The 17,631-nt window shown below is 42.5% G+C and overlaps 1 protein-coding gene across 1 annotated transcript in view; it reads left to right on the top strand.

Moving 5' to 3' along the window:
• SHCBP1 (SHC binding and spindle associated 1) overlaps positions 1 to 5,186 on the top strand; it is a 61,383-nt gene extending 56,197 nt beyond the window's left edge. The window contains exons 13-15 of the mRNA XM_042919922.1: positions 1,848 to 1,958; positions 3,171 to 3,276; positions 4,971 to 5,186. Coding sequence (XP_042775856.1) covers positions 1,848 to 1,958; positions 3,171 to 3,253 — 194 coding nt within the window. The 3' untranslated portion in view covers positions 3,254 to 3,276; positions 4,971 to 5,186. The remainder of the gene's footprint in view (positions 1 to 1,847; positions 1,959 to 3,170; positions 3,277 to 4,970) is intronic.
• Positions 5,187 to 17,631: the final 12,445 nt, after the last annotated feature.

The raw sequence follows: 17,631 nt of genomic DNA, 5'->3' as shown, positions 1-17,631 counted from the left end.
TTTTAAAAGCACCCTTGCCTAGAGTGAAGGCGAGTTGCAGGCAGAGACAGGGTGACACTCTGGCTGAGATGTGGCAAGGTTTTGGTAAGTGAAAGTTAACCTTTAGTTTGGTTATCTCGTAAGAAAGAAGATAGCATGCATTTAAATTTGCCTCCCAGAAAATTACTGCTCTGACTGATGGGATTTCTGTTCAGTGGCTCACATGGGCATAACTATGGGGTTTGCTCACAGTAGAAACAGGGGCCACCCCCTGCAGAATGTTTTCATCTTGCTCTATGAAGAAGCTGATATGCTGGGTGTTTCTTGATTTCCTACAAGGTGGGCTACTTGTATTCTCTACTGCAGTGTGAGGCTGAGTGTCCTGTGACAGAAATGGGGTACTCTGAAATCTAACCACTCTCCTTATGCATTACTTACTTTTTTGTAAAGTCTCTTCATTCATTCAAAATTGTCCTGTTCCCCTAGCACATCTGAATAATTGAAGTTTGACTGTAATCGCCATAATTCACAATTTTACAGCAATTTTGAAGACAATTCAGAATTGTGTGCTTCTTATCACATGGAAAGGTCCAGATGACAAAGCCAAGAATGCAGTAAATTTTAATTATGGTATAGGACAGGCCTTGTCTGGGGAGGTTGAGGCATGGCCAGGCAGATTGCAATAGTTAATTTGGGCAAGGGGGACACCCGGGCATTTGTTTCACAACAAGAGGAATCAGAATGAGACCATTTAGAAGCATTAACATGCAGGCAGCACTGAGTAGAACTTTCTAACCAGCTTTTAATGTCCACAGATGAGAGGAAAGTCCTCATGGGCAAGAATGAAACTTCTGAAAGAATGGGAGATGAAAGAGAATTACAGAGAGGGCCCCCACATCCTGTGGGCAGGGAACTCTTGTTTTACACAGATACAGCTGTGCACAATGGCTCCATTTGTGGATGTAATGCCCAAAGCCATGTAACACTGCAGTTCTGTTGCCCACACTGGCAGAGTGAGAGGAGCATGATCTGAATCACAGGACTGGCCTGGGAGGTGTAGAAGCATCCAGAAAAATGAGCAAACAGCTGCAAAGAAGGATGGAAGGCACCTGGGTATCAGGAAAGATACGCAACCCAGCTCCCCCAGGTCTGTGCTGGGAAGAAGGGCTGGGGTGGTTTTAGAGCCATGTGCAAGGAAGGAGTCAGACACAGATGGAGCCACATAAACTGGTCTGCTGAGTGCAGGGCCCAGGGCTGCAAGATGCCATGGCAGATGCAAAGATGCAAGCCTTGTGGGGGATCTGGGATGTTGATGCAGGTGCAGGGCAGTGTGTCAGGGATGCTGAGGGCCGAGGTGCACAAATAAATGGTGGAATGCCCATCTTTTAAAAGAAGGCTCTGGAGATAGAGATGAAAAAACCATAGGCCTTGCTCTCAAGGAGCTCAGAGCCAGGGAAAGGGACACATGCAATATAAGATTGGAGCTTAAATAAAAATACATTTGCTGATAGTGATAGGCTTCATGGAAATATAAGATTTAACCCCCTGGGACAGAGCCTAGACCCCATCTATGTGTTCAGGGAAAGTGTGGGTGTCTGTCCTTCCTGGACTCCACAACACACCCATTTGGGTGACCTTATCATTCAGAGCTGAATCATAGTTACACTTGATTCCAGAGATGGAAGTTTAACTTATTGAAAATTTCCTTACTTTCAGGTTTTTCTTTTTTAAGGCTGAAGATTTCAAATCCTTTAGTTCATCTTCATAGGCATGGTCTAAGCTAATGATTCTAAACCTTTATATGTTAATGGGCCCTTTGAAGATATTACCTAATTCATGCAATTGTGTGTTTCTGTGACTGTTTGCAGGCAAAGCTGAGACTCTGATGAAGCTGTGGCGTGAATGTGAATTGGGAGCAGACTCTCCATGGACCAGTGAGATGAGGCAGGGGGAGAGAGAAGTACATGGGAAATATGCAGGTAAATACTGAATTTTGTAAAGCTTATTTTTCTGTTTGGGAGTATAGCAGTGGTAGAAGAGGGAAAGCCTAATCTTGAAAAAAAACAATTTGTTTCTCCTTCCCCAGGCCAGGTCTCTGGGAGTGGTGGAAAGGAGAGTCACAGAGGAATGGTGGAGGGACCAGGATATCCTTCCTATGGGGGGAAGGAGAGGGCTGGAGGAGGAAACAGCCCCCACACCAAGGACAGGGGTGTGGAAGGGAGCAGGCCCAGAGGACCCCAAGGGCGCTCCTCCCCAACTTATAGCTCGAGGACAGTCCACTGTCTGATGGGTCAGGGGGCTCTGGATAAATGGACCGAGGGTGGGGCCTTGGACACCTTGGGTGGTGGGGTGGGGCCTTGACTAAGGGGAGCAGAACAGAACGCTGCTTCTCCCAGGAGTCTTGCAGTGTGGGGAGTTCACAGTCACATTTGCCTGTACTCTGAGAGACTCCCTCTCCTTCCCAAGGAATTCACTGTGGTCCATGGACTCAAGTTAACCCCCAGGTAACCTCTGGCCCTTGAATAAAGGGTGGGCCACCTGCTGGGTGCCCGGCAATGCAATTACCACCCACTTTGGAGTGGGGACTGCACTTAGGAGAGAGGGTTTCTCTGGGCAACTATTTTGTTGTCTTTTAAAAATTAACCTGAAAAAAAGTCATTCAAATATCATGTGATGTTTAAAAATTAAGAGAATACTGAAGGGAAAATGAAAATCTCTTGTATTCTCACTCCTCCAGGGATAATCATTCTGAACATTTTGATGTTTAACTGACTGGACTCATTTGTGTTTATAGGAACAGTTAAAAATCAATCACAGTGGGGCAGACTGGTTCCTGCTGTACCCCCACTTTAGGTTTCTCATCAGTCATGCCACTTCCTTGTGGGATGGTGTGCAGGGCCCCAGCAGACATAATTAATTCCCTGTGATGGGCAGTTAGCACGTGGTTAGCCTTTCACTTTTACAAACAGTGCTACAGTGAACCTCACTGCAAGCTGAATTCCATTTCTAGGAATATATTTAAAGGAAATAATTAAGGAAAGATGCAAAGAAAAGGTATTTTTTTAAGGCTTTGGATACATATCACTAAATTACCTGACAACTTTTTAGCAAACTCCCACCCCCAGCAGATGTACATGAGTCAGAATATGACTGACGGTTTCAGAGACGTCTTTGGGGATTTTGTCTTCCAGGAAACTATTGCTCATATGGTTTTCAAGAGACTGCAGCTTTCCTCTCCTTTATCAGGCACAACAGAAAAAAAATGCAGCAATAGCAATAACAACAACTTGAAATCAGGTATTTAACCTAAATAGCTTCCCCTGTTGCCTACTGGGGATGAAGATCTGCTTTATCGGGTATTAAAATCTTTACTAGAGGTTTTACTTAGATTTTGGCAATGGTCTCAAGGGTTACATCTAGCTTTCCTGAGCTTGAAATTGTTATTTCCAGAGGGGGATGGGGTAGAGACTTTTGGACCAGGCAGGTGGGAGGAGCCTCTTCAGAGAGCTTTCTTTACCTGTACCCAAACTACATGAGTCACCTGCCCTTCCGCTCCAGTCACCCAGGTCACACTCTGTCTTCTTAGTGTGTCCCAGTCAGCAGAACTTCTGCTCTCATCCATTGAAAACATAAACTCAGATGAGACAGAAGTTCTAGTCCCAGCACCTAGAGCTTTACCTGATACAGAGTAATCAACCAATACATTGTTGAAAGGATGAATAAAACCCATTCCTTCAATTGTAGCTTTGTTCTTTGTTGACTTTCTGTGTCCTAAAGTGACATAGAGGTATAAAGTATGCTGAGGAATGCCAACAGAGATGGGTGGACTTGGCCTTTTCCAAAATGAAAAGCAATCTGGCATAGACATTTCTAAGGTTATGGATATTTTTCTTGCCTTCTTAAACATTTTATGTCTGGGCTCTGCCTTCTGGGTGCAGCTTTCTGAAGTTTTCTCTCTTCATCTTCCCTCAATCCCAGCATCTCAGAAAATCTGTGCAGGTAGGGCAGGAGGTGGGGAGGGGAGACATCAGAGTGTCTGGAGACACTCATCTCTGAGGTGGAGAGGCTCCTAGTGCTGCCTTTGCTACGAGGGTGTCCTCCAAGTGTAGACAACTGAGGGTTTTGTGTTGTGAGTAAGGGTGAAGGAGAGCCCTGGAAAACAGCCTGGCTGGCTTTCCCCTGGTGACACGGACACTCAGAGGAACCAGGGCAAGCCTGGAGAGCTCATGCTCCAAAGACAGAGGGCTCATTCCTTCATCTCAAGGGGTGGGATCAGATCACAAAACCAAAATGGAAGTGGAGATGGATGGAAGAGGTGGGAAGAGCTCAACATCATGACGGGTAATTGCATATTGATCACATGGAGGAAAAGAGATTTTTAATAAGGAGAAATAATTACCCAGTGAGTCAATTATCTGACTTTCCTGAACATTCAAGCCAACCTGAGACCAGAACAGGAAACAGCTGGCAAACGTTTTAATCAAGGGAAGGTAGTTGCTCTGTCCCCCAAAGAGGGAACTCTTTAATTAAGCCCTGTTGCCTTGTTTATCAGCAGAAGTAAGAAACAATCTGGCCACCAGGATAGAGAGCAGCTTCAGAGAAACCCAGCAGTGCATGAAGATGCTGGTGCCCCTGGGAAGGGAGACAGAACCTGGGAATGTTTCATGACCAGATGTCATCTGAGACACAGGATGCTGTTATGATAAAAATGGCAGTGTCGAGGGTGGGTCAGGTGCTGCCACAAGAGGCAGGCACAGGCCATTGTGGTGGAGGGCCAATGCCAGCAGAGCCCTCCATGTTCTGCGGACTTCGGATGCAGTCACAGCAAGATGGCCCAGCAGCTGTACCATAGAAGACTTGGTCACTGAGCTGCGAATCGTAACTTCCTTTCTTAGGCACACAGAAAATGAACACAACTGTTAAAGCAGTGGAAATTATCATAATTTTATTTCTCATTTGTCTTCTCTTTTTCCCTTCTGACATTGTAACAGACACAGCTGAATCAAGTTTCAGCAACAGAAGGCAGTGGAGATGGTGCTATGTGGTGTGGCCCAGAAGGGATTTCCTGCAGAATGTGCTAAGGCAGAGGCAGGCTAGTCTTTCCCTGGACCTGGAAACCAAAGCCTGCCCATTTCCTTCAGGATCTTCTGGCTCTGATTATCCCTCAAACCTTCCCTCCTTTCTAAAACCATTCACTTGTTTGTTCATTCATGTGTTTGTTCGTTCGTTCATTCACTTATTCATTCATTCTTGTGTATTTTACTGGTAGAGAATTTTCATCCATCCACTTCCATCTTTTCCTCTATCCCACAGGCATTGGAGGAAGGCTACTTCTGTGGGAGCTCTGTGCCCAGCATGGGAACCACCCCTTGAATAAAACATTACCCCCCCACCAAAAAAAAAAAAAAAACAAAAAAAAACATTACCCACCATTTTGAAATCATTTCTTCCCTCAAGGAGATCAGAATTATTTGGATGAGTAGATTAACATTTAAAACCTCTACCTTTCCCAGAAAGCTTATTAAAGATGTGATTACAGAAATAATCACAAAACTTTACTTATTTATTGAATAAGGTTCTTTCTCTTGGTCCTGAATGTGAGATTTGAATGCTACATGACTGAAGGTTTCTTTTTAGAGTTTACTTGGTGCCCCGTGTTATAGTGCTCAGAAACAATTCTCAGTGTTTGTTACCTGGGGTCATTGCCAGTTATGGAACTGCACAGCCTTGTCTCCAGAAGTAAAATGGTCTGAAAATGACATTAGAATATCTGCAGAAAGCATCTGGATGAGGGAAAAATCAATATGGCCCAATCCAGACCTGGCTCTGGCTCTTTTTGGGGTGGAGGCAGCATGGGGGGCCTCCACTGACTATACCCTTCTTGTCCAGAACCATCCAGTTATGACCCCTGTCAATCTCCACCTGCAAAATGAAGGGTTCTGACCTCATTCCTGGGCCCTTCCATGCTGACACACCATGATGACTAATGGCGCCCAGGAACCAGCCAATCACTGGGGACAATAGGAACTCCAGCTTTAAGAGTTGAAATAAAGAGTAATCCCACCCACTCAATTTGGGAAGTAAATAGACTTGAGCCCCTGAGGATCTTTGGAATGACTACAACACAAATCAGTTCAGGGACTTCCTGTGGAGGCTGATCCCTCTTTGCCATCTTGCTTTCCACTTTCTTCTGGAAGTCACACATACACACTGGGGTGGAGAGCCAGGGAGGCAGAGGGACTTGGTTATATTTGTCCGACAGCATTATGATATAAACACCCATCTCACCTGAGATACACTCATATTTTATATGAAAGAAAAGATCTTTCTGCTTACACAGTACAATTACACATAAATACTTCATGTCATCTGCTCTTAAAATTTTAGAAACAGGACTTAATGCTCCTGGTTACTGTGGCAACAGGCAAAATTGGTGATTTTGAAAGTTAGGGTATTGTTTCATGCTAGGAAAGTTCACTTCTGTGTATATGTGTGCATGTACATCTATGAAAGTGCTGTGTGTGTGTGTGTGGGTGGATGTGCGTGCGCACGGTTTTGCTGCATGGCAGAGATAGTTTTTTTTTTTAATTAAAAAAAATCTGGCTCAAATGTGAATGTATTTTTTTAATATGAAATTTATTGTCAAATTGTTTCCATACAACACCCAGTGCTCATCCCAACAGGTGCTCTCCTCAATACCCATCACCCACTTTCCCCTCCCTCCCATCCCCCATCAACTCTCAGTTTATTCTCAGTTCTTAAGAGTCTCTTATGGTTTGCCTCCCTCTGTCTCTAACTTTTTCAGAGATAATTGATAGACCACACTGTCAGAAAAGTCAGGAGGTGAGACTGTCACTACTGTCCAGGTGAACACATTAGAAAAGTCACGCATAGCATGGATATTTTCTATTCCTTGTTACATCCTTTCTTGAGAAAGATTGAATTAAGCTTACAATGAACACATGACAGATTTTTGTTTGTTTGTTTTTTTTAATTTGGTAATGGAGACAAAGATGCTGGGATGAAAGACACCTACACTGGGCTCAGATAATTCTTTTCTTCCTTTTTGGTTCTATGGCTTCTCTGTGAACTCCACAGTCTTGGGCCTCCCATTTCTCTTTCCCTCACTGGTGCTGACACCCCCATGAGCCAGTTATTGGGACGCTACTGTCTTTAGCTCATTTGACACTTCTCCCACTGCTTCTCACCTACAAACATCAGTTACTAGTTTGCATGTCCATGTTACAGAATTCCTTCCATCTTATTCCAGAAATGCCCATTTCTCTTTCTCTTCCCATTCTGTTTGTTATCATCATTCTCGATGTTTCCATCTTGTGCTCAGTCTCTGTCTCTCACACACATCTCAGTGTGGCTTGATTGTTTCTCACTACAGACAGATGTTTTCTATGTGGTGGAAAAGGTAGCCTCTGGCAGCTCCAAGTCAACATCTTTTCATCTCAGAAGTTTTCTTTTCTCCAGTACTTCTTCTCTTTGACTCTGTACCTAGGAAAGGACTCTGATTGGTCTAGGTTGAATTACCTCTCTACTTCTGGGGCAATCACTGCCCTGGGTAATGAGATGTTACGACTGGTTAGGCCTGGGTCACATACACAACTGCAGAAAGGGACTGGGGCTGCCCAGTCTGAAACAATAGCTGATGTGTTAATCACAACAGGTGATGTGTTGGAAAGGTGTTGTGTCCCTGGTGCTGTGGGACCTTTCCTCCTGTCTGTAGTTCCATGGGGGAGGATATTTGGTTGGTTTCAGGAGACTAGCAGGGGAGTAAGGTGTTCTCTGAGTCTCCTTGTTAACTCAGGGCTGAGATTTCTTAGGGTTGAAGGTCAGTTTAGGTTCTAGGTAGAGATGGCTGACAGAACATATACATTCATTGGCATGTTAGTCAAGTTTTGAGAGTAAACAAAAAGCAAGAGTTAAAAAAAGATATAAGTTTAGAAAAACAAAGTAAAAGGGAAATGAAACAAAAATATACACATTTTGAAAAGCACGGAGACAAGTGGTAACTGATTTGGGTTTCCTGACTGCTGGCTTAAGCAGTCTCTGGTCAGAAGCAGCCTGAATTACACTGAAGATCCAGGAAAAAGCTCAGAAATTGTCACTTTCAGGTATCTCTGGAGGTGGAGGTAAAGACAATGCTTGAAAAAGCAGAAAATCTATTTTAGAAGCAGTTAGAATGGGAAATCCTCTTCCATTCCATGGTGCTGGTGATTGGTCTTCCCACACGGGTGGGAAGGAGAAGATTTTTTTTTTCTCAGAGAAGATAAAACAGATGGTCTCTGGCCTGAGATGGGGAAGATACCATGCACTATAGACACAGGTGTGCTGTAGTAAAAACGGTATCATTTTGAATATTTCTATAATAGCTTCTTCTCCCACTCAGCTTCCAGGTTGCTGACTGCCAGGCCTGTAATGCTATGGGCAGGAGTTTAAAGGAAACTTCTTTAGGGTCTCTTTTTTGTCACTTCTTCAGAGATACTGACATTGGAAGTTCTTTAGTGGACTGACTGCTTGGTTGTCCTACAGTTGGTAAGTCTTACCATGTGATTGAGCTCCCAATCAGCATGCTAGTGCCTTGACCTTAAATAGACCTGACAGGGAGGGATCAGAAGATATCTCAGGAAAGCCTCTAATAGGAAGCAAACAGCATTGTTTTCACTACATTGGAAAGAAAATAAATGATGCCAAGAGCTAAAAGCACACGTATGGCTCCTTCTTGATATTTCAGAGATATCTAGGTAATATCAAATAGATCAGTAGAAACAGTTGAGAGTGGTTGCTTCTGGGAGTTGGGGGTATTTGGGTTAGAGAGGCATAAGGCTGTTATTTTTTAGTAAATCTTGTAAAGTTCCTGAGTCTTAAACTGTGAGCATGTATAACTTTTTGATCAAAGCCAGTTTGGAGATAATGCCTGGTTCCCTCTGTAGTTGCTGGCCTGATGGTCAGTTCACACTGCTTCCCCTGTGAGCCAGCAGGTACTATGTGTGAAGCTGCTCATTGGAAGTAACTGCTGCTGACAGACACCCCTTGTCTTCTTGCCTGCTTCATCTCGTCTCTAAAGCCAGTTGCTTCCTTGTGAATTAATCATGGTTTCTCTTGTCTCATTTTGGTATTGAACATGGTTTTGAACATTTCCCTGAGTTGGAGCTGCATGGCTCTTGACAGGATCTATTAGGAATGCTAATGGAGTATGGGAAAGGAGGGCCACGAAGTCTGCACAGGGGAGCAGGGAGGTAGGAGGACTTGGCTCCTGGCTAGACATTTTGGGTTGTGTCTGGGTGTCCAGTAATCTGGTCTCAAGGCCACCCAAGTGGAGGTGTGGTGCTCCTTGTCCTGACCAGCTTGACACCCTCTTGAGACTTTTTGGTGCCTGTGACTGGGAGGGAGTCTGACTCACCCATGAGTCTGAACCTCTTGGGTGGACTTTTGGGATTTAGGCTTTAGTTGCTGTGCCATTAGGAGTGGGGATGCCTTACAGACACCACTCTCCCTCAAGGCCTGATCCCAATACTATCTCTACCAGGAATGCACTGGCCCCCCTGCTCTGGTGAGAAGAGATCCATCCTTCCTTCTTTGTGCTCCTACATCTTTATATCTTGGCCTTTTTGAGTATGTGTCCTTTTCAAACTTATATGGTCTTTGGGAGTCCCTACTATACCCTTTAAACCACCCCAATCTCAGTGACTTGAAACAACAACCATGACTCTTGCTTGAGCCTAGGGGTCAACTGGGCAGTTCTGCAGATCAGAGGTAAGCTTAGAAAATCTCCCCTGGGCTTGCTCAGGTTCTGTGGTCAGTTGGGGGTCATCTGGAGACTGAGTGGCTTCACTCACATGTCCAAAAGTTGTCTAGCTTCAGCTGGAGTGACTGGGGTAGCTGTGCCACATGGTCCCTCATCCTCTAGCAGACTAGCTTGGGTTTGTTCACATGGCAGCATCAAGGTCCAAGACACAGGAAACTCGCACTGTCTCTTAAGGCCTAGGCTCAAAACTGACACATCATGTCTGCCACATTCTGTTGTCCTATGGCAGTTGCCAGTCAGCCCAGCTTTAAGAGGTGGGGAAATAGAATGTCTTTTGACGGAAGTGGCTGTTAAATGGCATTGCAAAGGCATGGGGGCAGGGAGTGGTGAAGAACTGTGGCCATTTTTGCAATCTACCACAGGGTATGGAAAATGAATAATGGTTTTGAATACTTATAACAGTGCCTGACATATGTCCTTTATATGAATTAACTTCATTGTGCCTCAGTTTCCTCATCTTTAAAATAGGGATAATAACAGTACTTATTTTGTAGCATTGCTGTGGGGATTACATGAGTTAAGAAACATGCCTAGGGTCATGTGCCTGGAAAGTGGTGGAGGCTCTGGGACTTGATAGAGGACAGTAATTCTCCAATTCTTTTCTGTCTCCCACATGGAAGGGCCTGGCACAGAGGAGGCCTTTCTAAAATATGTAGCTAATTGAATGAATATATGCAGAAGTGCCACAGCTAAAAGGAGTACCTGAGAATTTGCAGAATGTCTTCCCATTCCACATTTTTTTAAATTTAATTAACAACAACAACAAATAATTTATCACTGATAGGGACAAATGGCAGAGACAAATGGTCTCAGAGAAGCAGAGAGGAGGGGGGCACTTCCTCACTTGAGGAGGAAGAGATGGGGCCTTCCCACCCCATTTCAGCTCAATGTTTTGTTCACTTTGACGAATGTGCCAACCTCCCCATAAAGCCTTCATGTGTGACTGCAGTCCAAACTGATGTCACCTTTCAAGGTTTCACACAATTTGTTACCTCAGATGCCTTCTGACACTAACATCCCCAGTTAGAAGCAATATCAGGCTAGCCTGTAACATGACACTCTGTGTGCCACATTCTATTGTATTAAGTTACATACAATGTCTTTTAGTATATGCTTATTCTCTCTTACCACTTGTAACTTGAATTTTAATTTATCAATTCATCATCCATTGATCCAGATATTCATGCAATCCACTCATTAATTGATACACTCACAAATCTATCATTCCCTCCATCAAATGAAGCTCCGTACATCCCTGCCTCTACTACTTTAGCCATGCCTTGATTTGTCTACTCATCTGTGTTCCTGGTCATCAGTGTATCCACTTTGCATTCACCCACCTATTCATCTAGCTATGTTTCTTTCCAAACATCTGTTCAAACTTTCCTACTTCAATCTTTTTCTTCCTCAATTATTCTATCTATCCCTCAATCTCACTTATTTATTTGCATATCACGAATCACTATATCCACTCATCCATACATTCATTTATCCTTATACCACCCACCCAGTCAACCCTCTGCATCCATTTTTCCTGTATTTCTATATAATTTTTTAGTAACACATCTGTCCACTTATCCCTCCATTCCTCTTTTCCTTAATTTAATCCTTCCTTCCTCTCTCCATCCACTTATTCATCCCTGAAGTCAAACTTCCATACATTTATCAATCCATCTGTCCTTCCATTGATCATCTGTTCTTGTTGCCTTTCATTTTTTATCCTCCCTTCTTTCACCTATTCATCCAAACATCCATCCATCCATCCATCTATCCTTTCCTCTATACTTATGATGTCCTAATGAGAAAGACTGTATTCTAGACCTGTTGGAATGAAGATTCTTATAAAAGGAATTAATGGGGGCATTAAGGTGAGGATTTGGGAACTGTGAAGTTCGGGGGTAGGTTATGTATGCTATGATGAGCATCACAAAAAAATCTTAGATATAGTGGGGTGCCTGACTGGCTCAGTTGGTAGAACATATGACTCTTGATCTCAGGATTGTAAATTCAAGCCCCACATTGGGTGTAGAGATTACCTAAAAATAAAATAAAAAAACCCTTAGATATGGATATATATACCCCTAGTAACCAGGTAATTATAGCCAGGTAAGATGAGCACTTTGGTTACATATTTCTCCAATTAGACTTTAATCCCCATGAACACAAAGAATACATCTACCTTGCCACAACTGTGTTCCAGTAGTTTTCAGAGTATCTGGCCTGTACTAGATAGTTAATGAATCTGTTTATTAAATAAAGAATATGAGATCTATGAACATTTTCAGCCCCATACTCAGTAAAGTATTAAGAATGATTTAGAAAGATCTAGTGTGGGATGGAGGAAGATTCTTGGTCATGAATGGAAAGAAAGTGGCCCTAGATTTCCTCCACAAAGCATACAAATTTTGATGTGGTGGGGGGTGACTCAGAGCTGCTCTATGACTTTCATTATTATATTTAACAACTATGTTGGTACAAAGACAAATATATATGTTTACTAACTAGAATTTAAATAAAAACTTGAGATAAAAAAACAATATTATGTATTATACATATACATAATATTATACATTTTCTTAAACTTAAAAGTTCATGTTTTTTTCTTCTGACTTAAAAACATTTTGTGTGCCTATTAACAGTCTTGTGGACCCTGGACAGTGTGCCCACTGTGCCTAATGGAAACATGGACCTGGAGTAGCATGGACAATGAATTTTGGGCTGTAGCAGGAGGCCAGGACTCTTCAGAAGCATTTGCCAGTGATAACCCACCTCTTTATTTCTTCCACTGAAAAAAAAAAAAAAAAAAAAAAAACCAAGCCATTTCAGATGCCCTCCCTGGTCCACCAGAAAATCTCACTTTTATGAAGTCTTGGCCAGATAGCTCAAATAATAAATATTGGTTGTTGTTGATGATGATGGTGATGATGAAAGTAATGATAATGATTTGTTTATTATGTATCAGGAACTGTGTGAAGTGCATTTTTCAAACCTTTCATATATTGTTAGAAAGTGCTAGGGAAACACTGGAACTTCAATGTGTTTAACAGTGTGCCTTTGATTTCTGAGAAGACTTTGCTCCTCTATGGTTGCTCACCAAGCACCCACTCCCCCTTCTTTCAGTCACAGCACCTTCATATCTCTACTGGGAAATTTTCCTCACTCACTGAGTGCAGTCTTGGGATTGTCAAATATTGTGGGCACATGACCCAAACATGGACAATTAGATTAGTTTTTTGGAGACTTTGAATCCTGAGTGAAGTAATCAGTTGGGGGTCTGTTGTTGGAATGAATGAACTCTGACAAACCTGTCAACTATTCCATACCACCTACCCCAGCCCTTTCCTATCTATGCAACACACTGCATGGTTCCTGTTCCAATTAAACCTGGTTCTCTAGCTCAGCTGATTCTTTCTTTAATTCAAATAGAGAAAGAACTTATAAGAAGGATGTTGGGTTGCTCAGAGTCAGTTTTCTTTGTTTGCCATCAAAGAACCTTAATGGATACAGCCCCTAAAAGAGACATAGTTGCAGTGGTTGGAATTGTTGAAAAGAAAACCCTGTCCCCAAAATGGGGTCACTTAGGCCAAGTCACCAAACTGGGGCTTAATACCTAACTTAACTGCAGTTTCAACCTCCCCCAGAAATGCAGACTTAACTAGCCAGTTATGAATTTTCTGGTCAGCACCAGTAAGGTAATCTTTCACATGGCTTCTCCATCCCCCAAAGGAAGACGGGGCAATCCACCTAGTAAGACTCTTTTGTTCCCAACATAAATAAGTGACCACACCTGAAATAATCATTTTTCTGTGTATGACTTACTTTCCTGCCTTTAAAAACCTTTCTCTTTCTGTAGCCCTTTGGAGCTCCCCTCATGGGATGTTGCCTAATTCGTGAATTTCTTAATAAAGTCAGCCGGATCTTTAAAATTTACTTGATTGAATTTTTGTTATTTAACAGAACAAGGGTGCATTTTTTCTTTAACAACAAAAGCTGAAACTCTGCAGGGTCGAAGCCTAAGATCCTATTTAGCTAGAGAAGAGTTCATGGCAAACCTCCTGAGCTAATGCCCCAGAACAGGAAGATAACTTTGGAGCTTAGTTTATTTCCATACAAATGGGATTTTAAGTCCTTATCAGGGTAACAGAAACAAACAAAAAAAAGTCATACAAACACATTTAGGGTAGCCTGGTTAATTCCTTCTTCTTTTGGAACAACTATATTATCAAGATTATGCTTCACTGCCTGTTAGACTTGCTTCTGCTGGGAAGCAGATGAATTGATTTTGAACTTCTTCTGTGATACTCTTAGTGCTTTGTCAGTAAAATTACTGTAATATCTTATGCCATCTGTCATATTCCCTTCTTGCAGCAGGAGCCCTCTCCAACCACAAAGTTCTCAAGCTGAATTTCAATCTTCAGAGTGGTTAGTATTCCAGCCCACGTTCTGTGGTGCTCTGCTGGCCGGCTGGGGATGGGGCTACCAAGTGAGTGGTGGCCTGGTTTTTGATTTTCATGCGGGAAGAAACACCCTTACCTTGGATGGTTGGGTCTGGAGGCACTGATGAGCTGAGGCAGTTTTGCAGATATCCCATTCCCAGAGACCTGGAGGCTTTGAGACAGCTGGATAGTAGTAGGAGTAGGTTAGTAGCAGATTAGGGTGAGTTGGGTGGAGTGAGGCACTCACCTGGGGTTGCAAAATGTAAAGGGGTTTCAAAAAACTCAGCAAGGACAGATAATATTTTAATATGATATTTAAAGCATTAAAATTAATGAAAAAAATTCATGATGAACAAAATATCAAACATTTCCACAAAGTCAGGATCAGTGATAGCACTGTGCTGTCAGCCTGGGGTCTGAGGCAACAAGGAAAATCAGTAGGGCTTCTCCTCCATTCCCTACTACCACCCCTCCACCTTTCCAGGGTATTTCTGTACATGGCCTGTGCATCCAGCTCTGCTTTGTGTGTTTCAGCCATGAACCTGAACTGACACAGCATTTCAAAGTTGGTCTGCAGCTTGTATGGCTGTGGGTATCTTACTTTGTTATCATGTGTAAGTGCTAATTGAACTAGATATAAAATTCTGAGTTCAAAATTTTTTTCTTTCATCACTTTGGGTGGATGAAAACACTGGAATTACATTTGAGTGTTACTGTCTTATTATTGTTCATATTTGAATGATCTACTTTTCATGCTACATCTTTTAAAGGCTGCTCTTTATCCCTAATGTTCCCAAATATCAATATATTTTTGCATGGGAATCTTTTTTTAAAAAATCTATCCCTTTTGCACTCTTTCAATATATCAACCTGAGGTCCTGAATATTTCTTTTAATTTTGGAATTTCTCATTCATTATTTTCAAAAACCATTTCTTCCTTTCTCTTGTGTCTTTCCATGTAGGACTTCAATTATATGGATGTTGATCTTTCCGGTTCTGTGTACCATATCTCTCACATTTTACATTGTTTTAATACTATCTTTTTCCTGAGAGGGCTTCTCTAAGTCAATGTTCCTCAAATTTGGCTACACATTAGAATCTTCTGTGAGCTTTCACAAATGCATGCCTCAAACTAATCAAATGAAGCTCTCTGGTGGGTACTTTTTTTGTTGTTATTGCTTATTTATTTTAGAGAGAGAGAGAGAGAGAGAGTGCAAGAAAGGGAGGGCAGAAAGAGAGAGAGAGAGAGAGAGAGAGACAAAGAGAGAGAGGTAGAATCCTAGGTGGGTTCCATGTGCAGCACTGAGCCCAATGTGGGAATTGATCTCACAACTGTGAGATTGTAATCTGAACCAAAATCAAGAGACAGATGCTTAACCAGCTGAGCTACGCAGGTGCCCCTCGTGGTGGGTACTTTTAAGTCTCTTAGAGAACTCCAGTGTGCAGCCGGTGTTGAGAACCATGTCAGCACTTCTCAGACTTTGGCGAACATACAGATCACCCAGGAATCTTGTTAACATGTGCGTTCAGATTTGGATAGACCTGGGAAAGGTCTGAGAATTTGCATTTCTAACAAGTTCCTAGATGATGTTGCTGCTGCTAGTCAATGGATCATATTTTTTGAGTAGAAAAATTCTATATGACCTACCAATTCACTAATTTATTTTTTAGCTATATCCATTCTGCTATAACTCATCTATGGAACTCTATATTTCTATTATTACAATTTTCATTTTCAGTATTTCTAATTACGTATTACTTATAATTGCTTTGTCAACTGCCTCTCATATATCTTTGACTTTATTATGCTTATAAATTTTTGTTCTGTAGAGTAAAGGTTGTTGGGTGTGATGTTCTTCTTTCACAGAATGAGACTCCTCAAATGTCTCATTATTTTTCCACTCAGAGTTCACATTCTCCTGGGGTAATTAGCTACTTTGGATGCTAAATGTATACCGAGGAGTATACACTGGGCTAAATCCCAAGCCCTAGTTCATGTCCCTTCTGGTGAATTTAGGAAGGAGAGTAGTGAGGGAAGAAAAGGACCAGAAGAAGGGGATTGATGGGGGAGGGGCAGTGCTGTGGGAACAAGATTCAGGTGTTAGTGTCCAGGCTCAGCAGCTCCATTCTTTCTCTGACCCCCATCTTATTCCATTCCCTAGATAACAGTCTTAGTACTTTTGCTGTGGGCCCTGTTCTGTTCCTAGAGCTGTCTTCCTTGCTCTAATCACCTAAACCTGAGGAGTAGGAAGAGGTGGGGAACACACAAGCCTGTTGGTCTACCTACATCTGGTTTTATCTCCTACTACCCAGCCAGGCTCCAATGATGTCACTGTCTTGTCATACAACTGCAAGACAAAAATCATCCTAGCCAGATCAAAGGGATAGGCATTGACAGTCCAGTGAAATGCTGGGGTGAAAAAAGAGCTTTCTTCCAACTGTCCCCTGAAAGTGATTCTTGGACATTTGGGCAGCTGTTTCCCCTGAAAATCAGGACCCCGACCCTTCCTGATTTTCCTGGGTGTTTCTTGCAGTTTTTCTTTTAGTGTTTCAGATCCATTGACCTCCACCTCATGGCATCCCTGGAAGAGATGTGGTTTCAGGTGAGGGAACCAGCAGGCAGTGTGAGTTTCCCACCTCAGCAGGACACATGTTTGCATGTGGACACATGTTTTCATGTTGACTCAGCTTGGCTTGGTGCCTATCTCCAGGCAGCCTGGAAAGGAGAAACCACCACAGCCATAGTCCCAACCACAACCACCAGTCATGGGAAGAGTGGTGACCATGAGCCAGCCTCCACCTTCATGGAGCTTATAAGCTGGACAGGGAGACAGTCAGGCAATAATAGTGGAGTGTGATAAATACTACGGAAGTTGTTCATGAGGCACATTGTGGGGGTATCAGTCCCAGACTTGTGTGTATGACTGGATGGTACAATCATTATGAACATCACAGAAAACTTGCCTGGAAAAGCCGATACCAAAGCTGATATCTGAAAGATTATTTACAGGGAAGAGTCTTCTTGGTATAGAAAATGGCACAGGCAAAGTCCAGAAAGTCAGAAAGTGCACAGTGTGTTTGGAAAACTAGAAGGAGAAGATGGGTCTGGAATTAGGAGGGGGTGAGTAAGGCAGGGTTATGCAAATACAGGGAAGATTTTGTCTTCATTTGAACTTTTGATATTTTGTTCAATATGAATTTCTTGTATTAATTTTGATTTTTAAACATATTGCATTAAAATATTATTTTTCTTATTTACTGAAATTTTTGCTGTTCCTTTCAATTTTGCCCCTGAGCCTAGTGCCTCACTTGCTTTACCTTAGTCCTAGTAGTTGGGCATAGCTGCAATATAGATTTCTGAGAGGCACAAGGTGAAAGATGAAACTGGCATAGTGCAGA

This window comes from Panthera leo, chromosome E2 (assembly GCF_018350215.1).
Source record: "Panthera leo isolate Ple1 chromosome E2, P.leo_Ple1_pat1.1, whole genome shotgun sequence".
NCBI classification, from domain to species: domain Eukaryota; kingdom Metazoa; phylum Chordata; class Mammalia; order Carnivora; family Felidae; genus Panthera; species Panthera leo.
The sequence above is the reverse complement of the archived record's forward strand: the minus strand, read 5'-3'. Positions and strand labels throughout refer to the sequence as shown.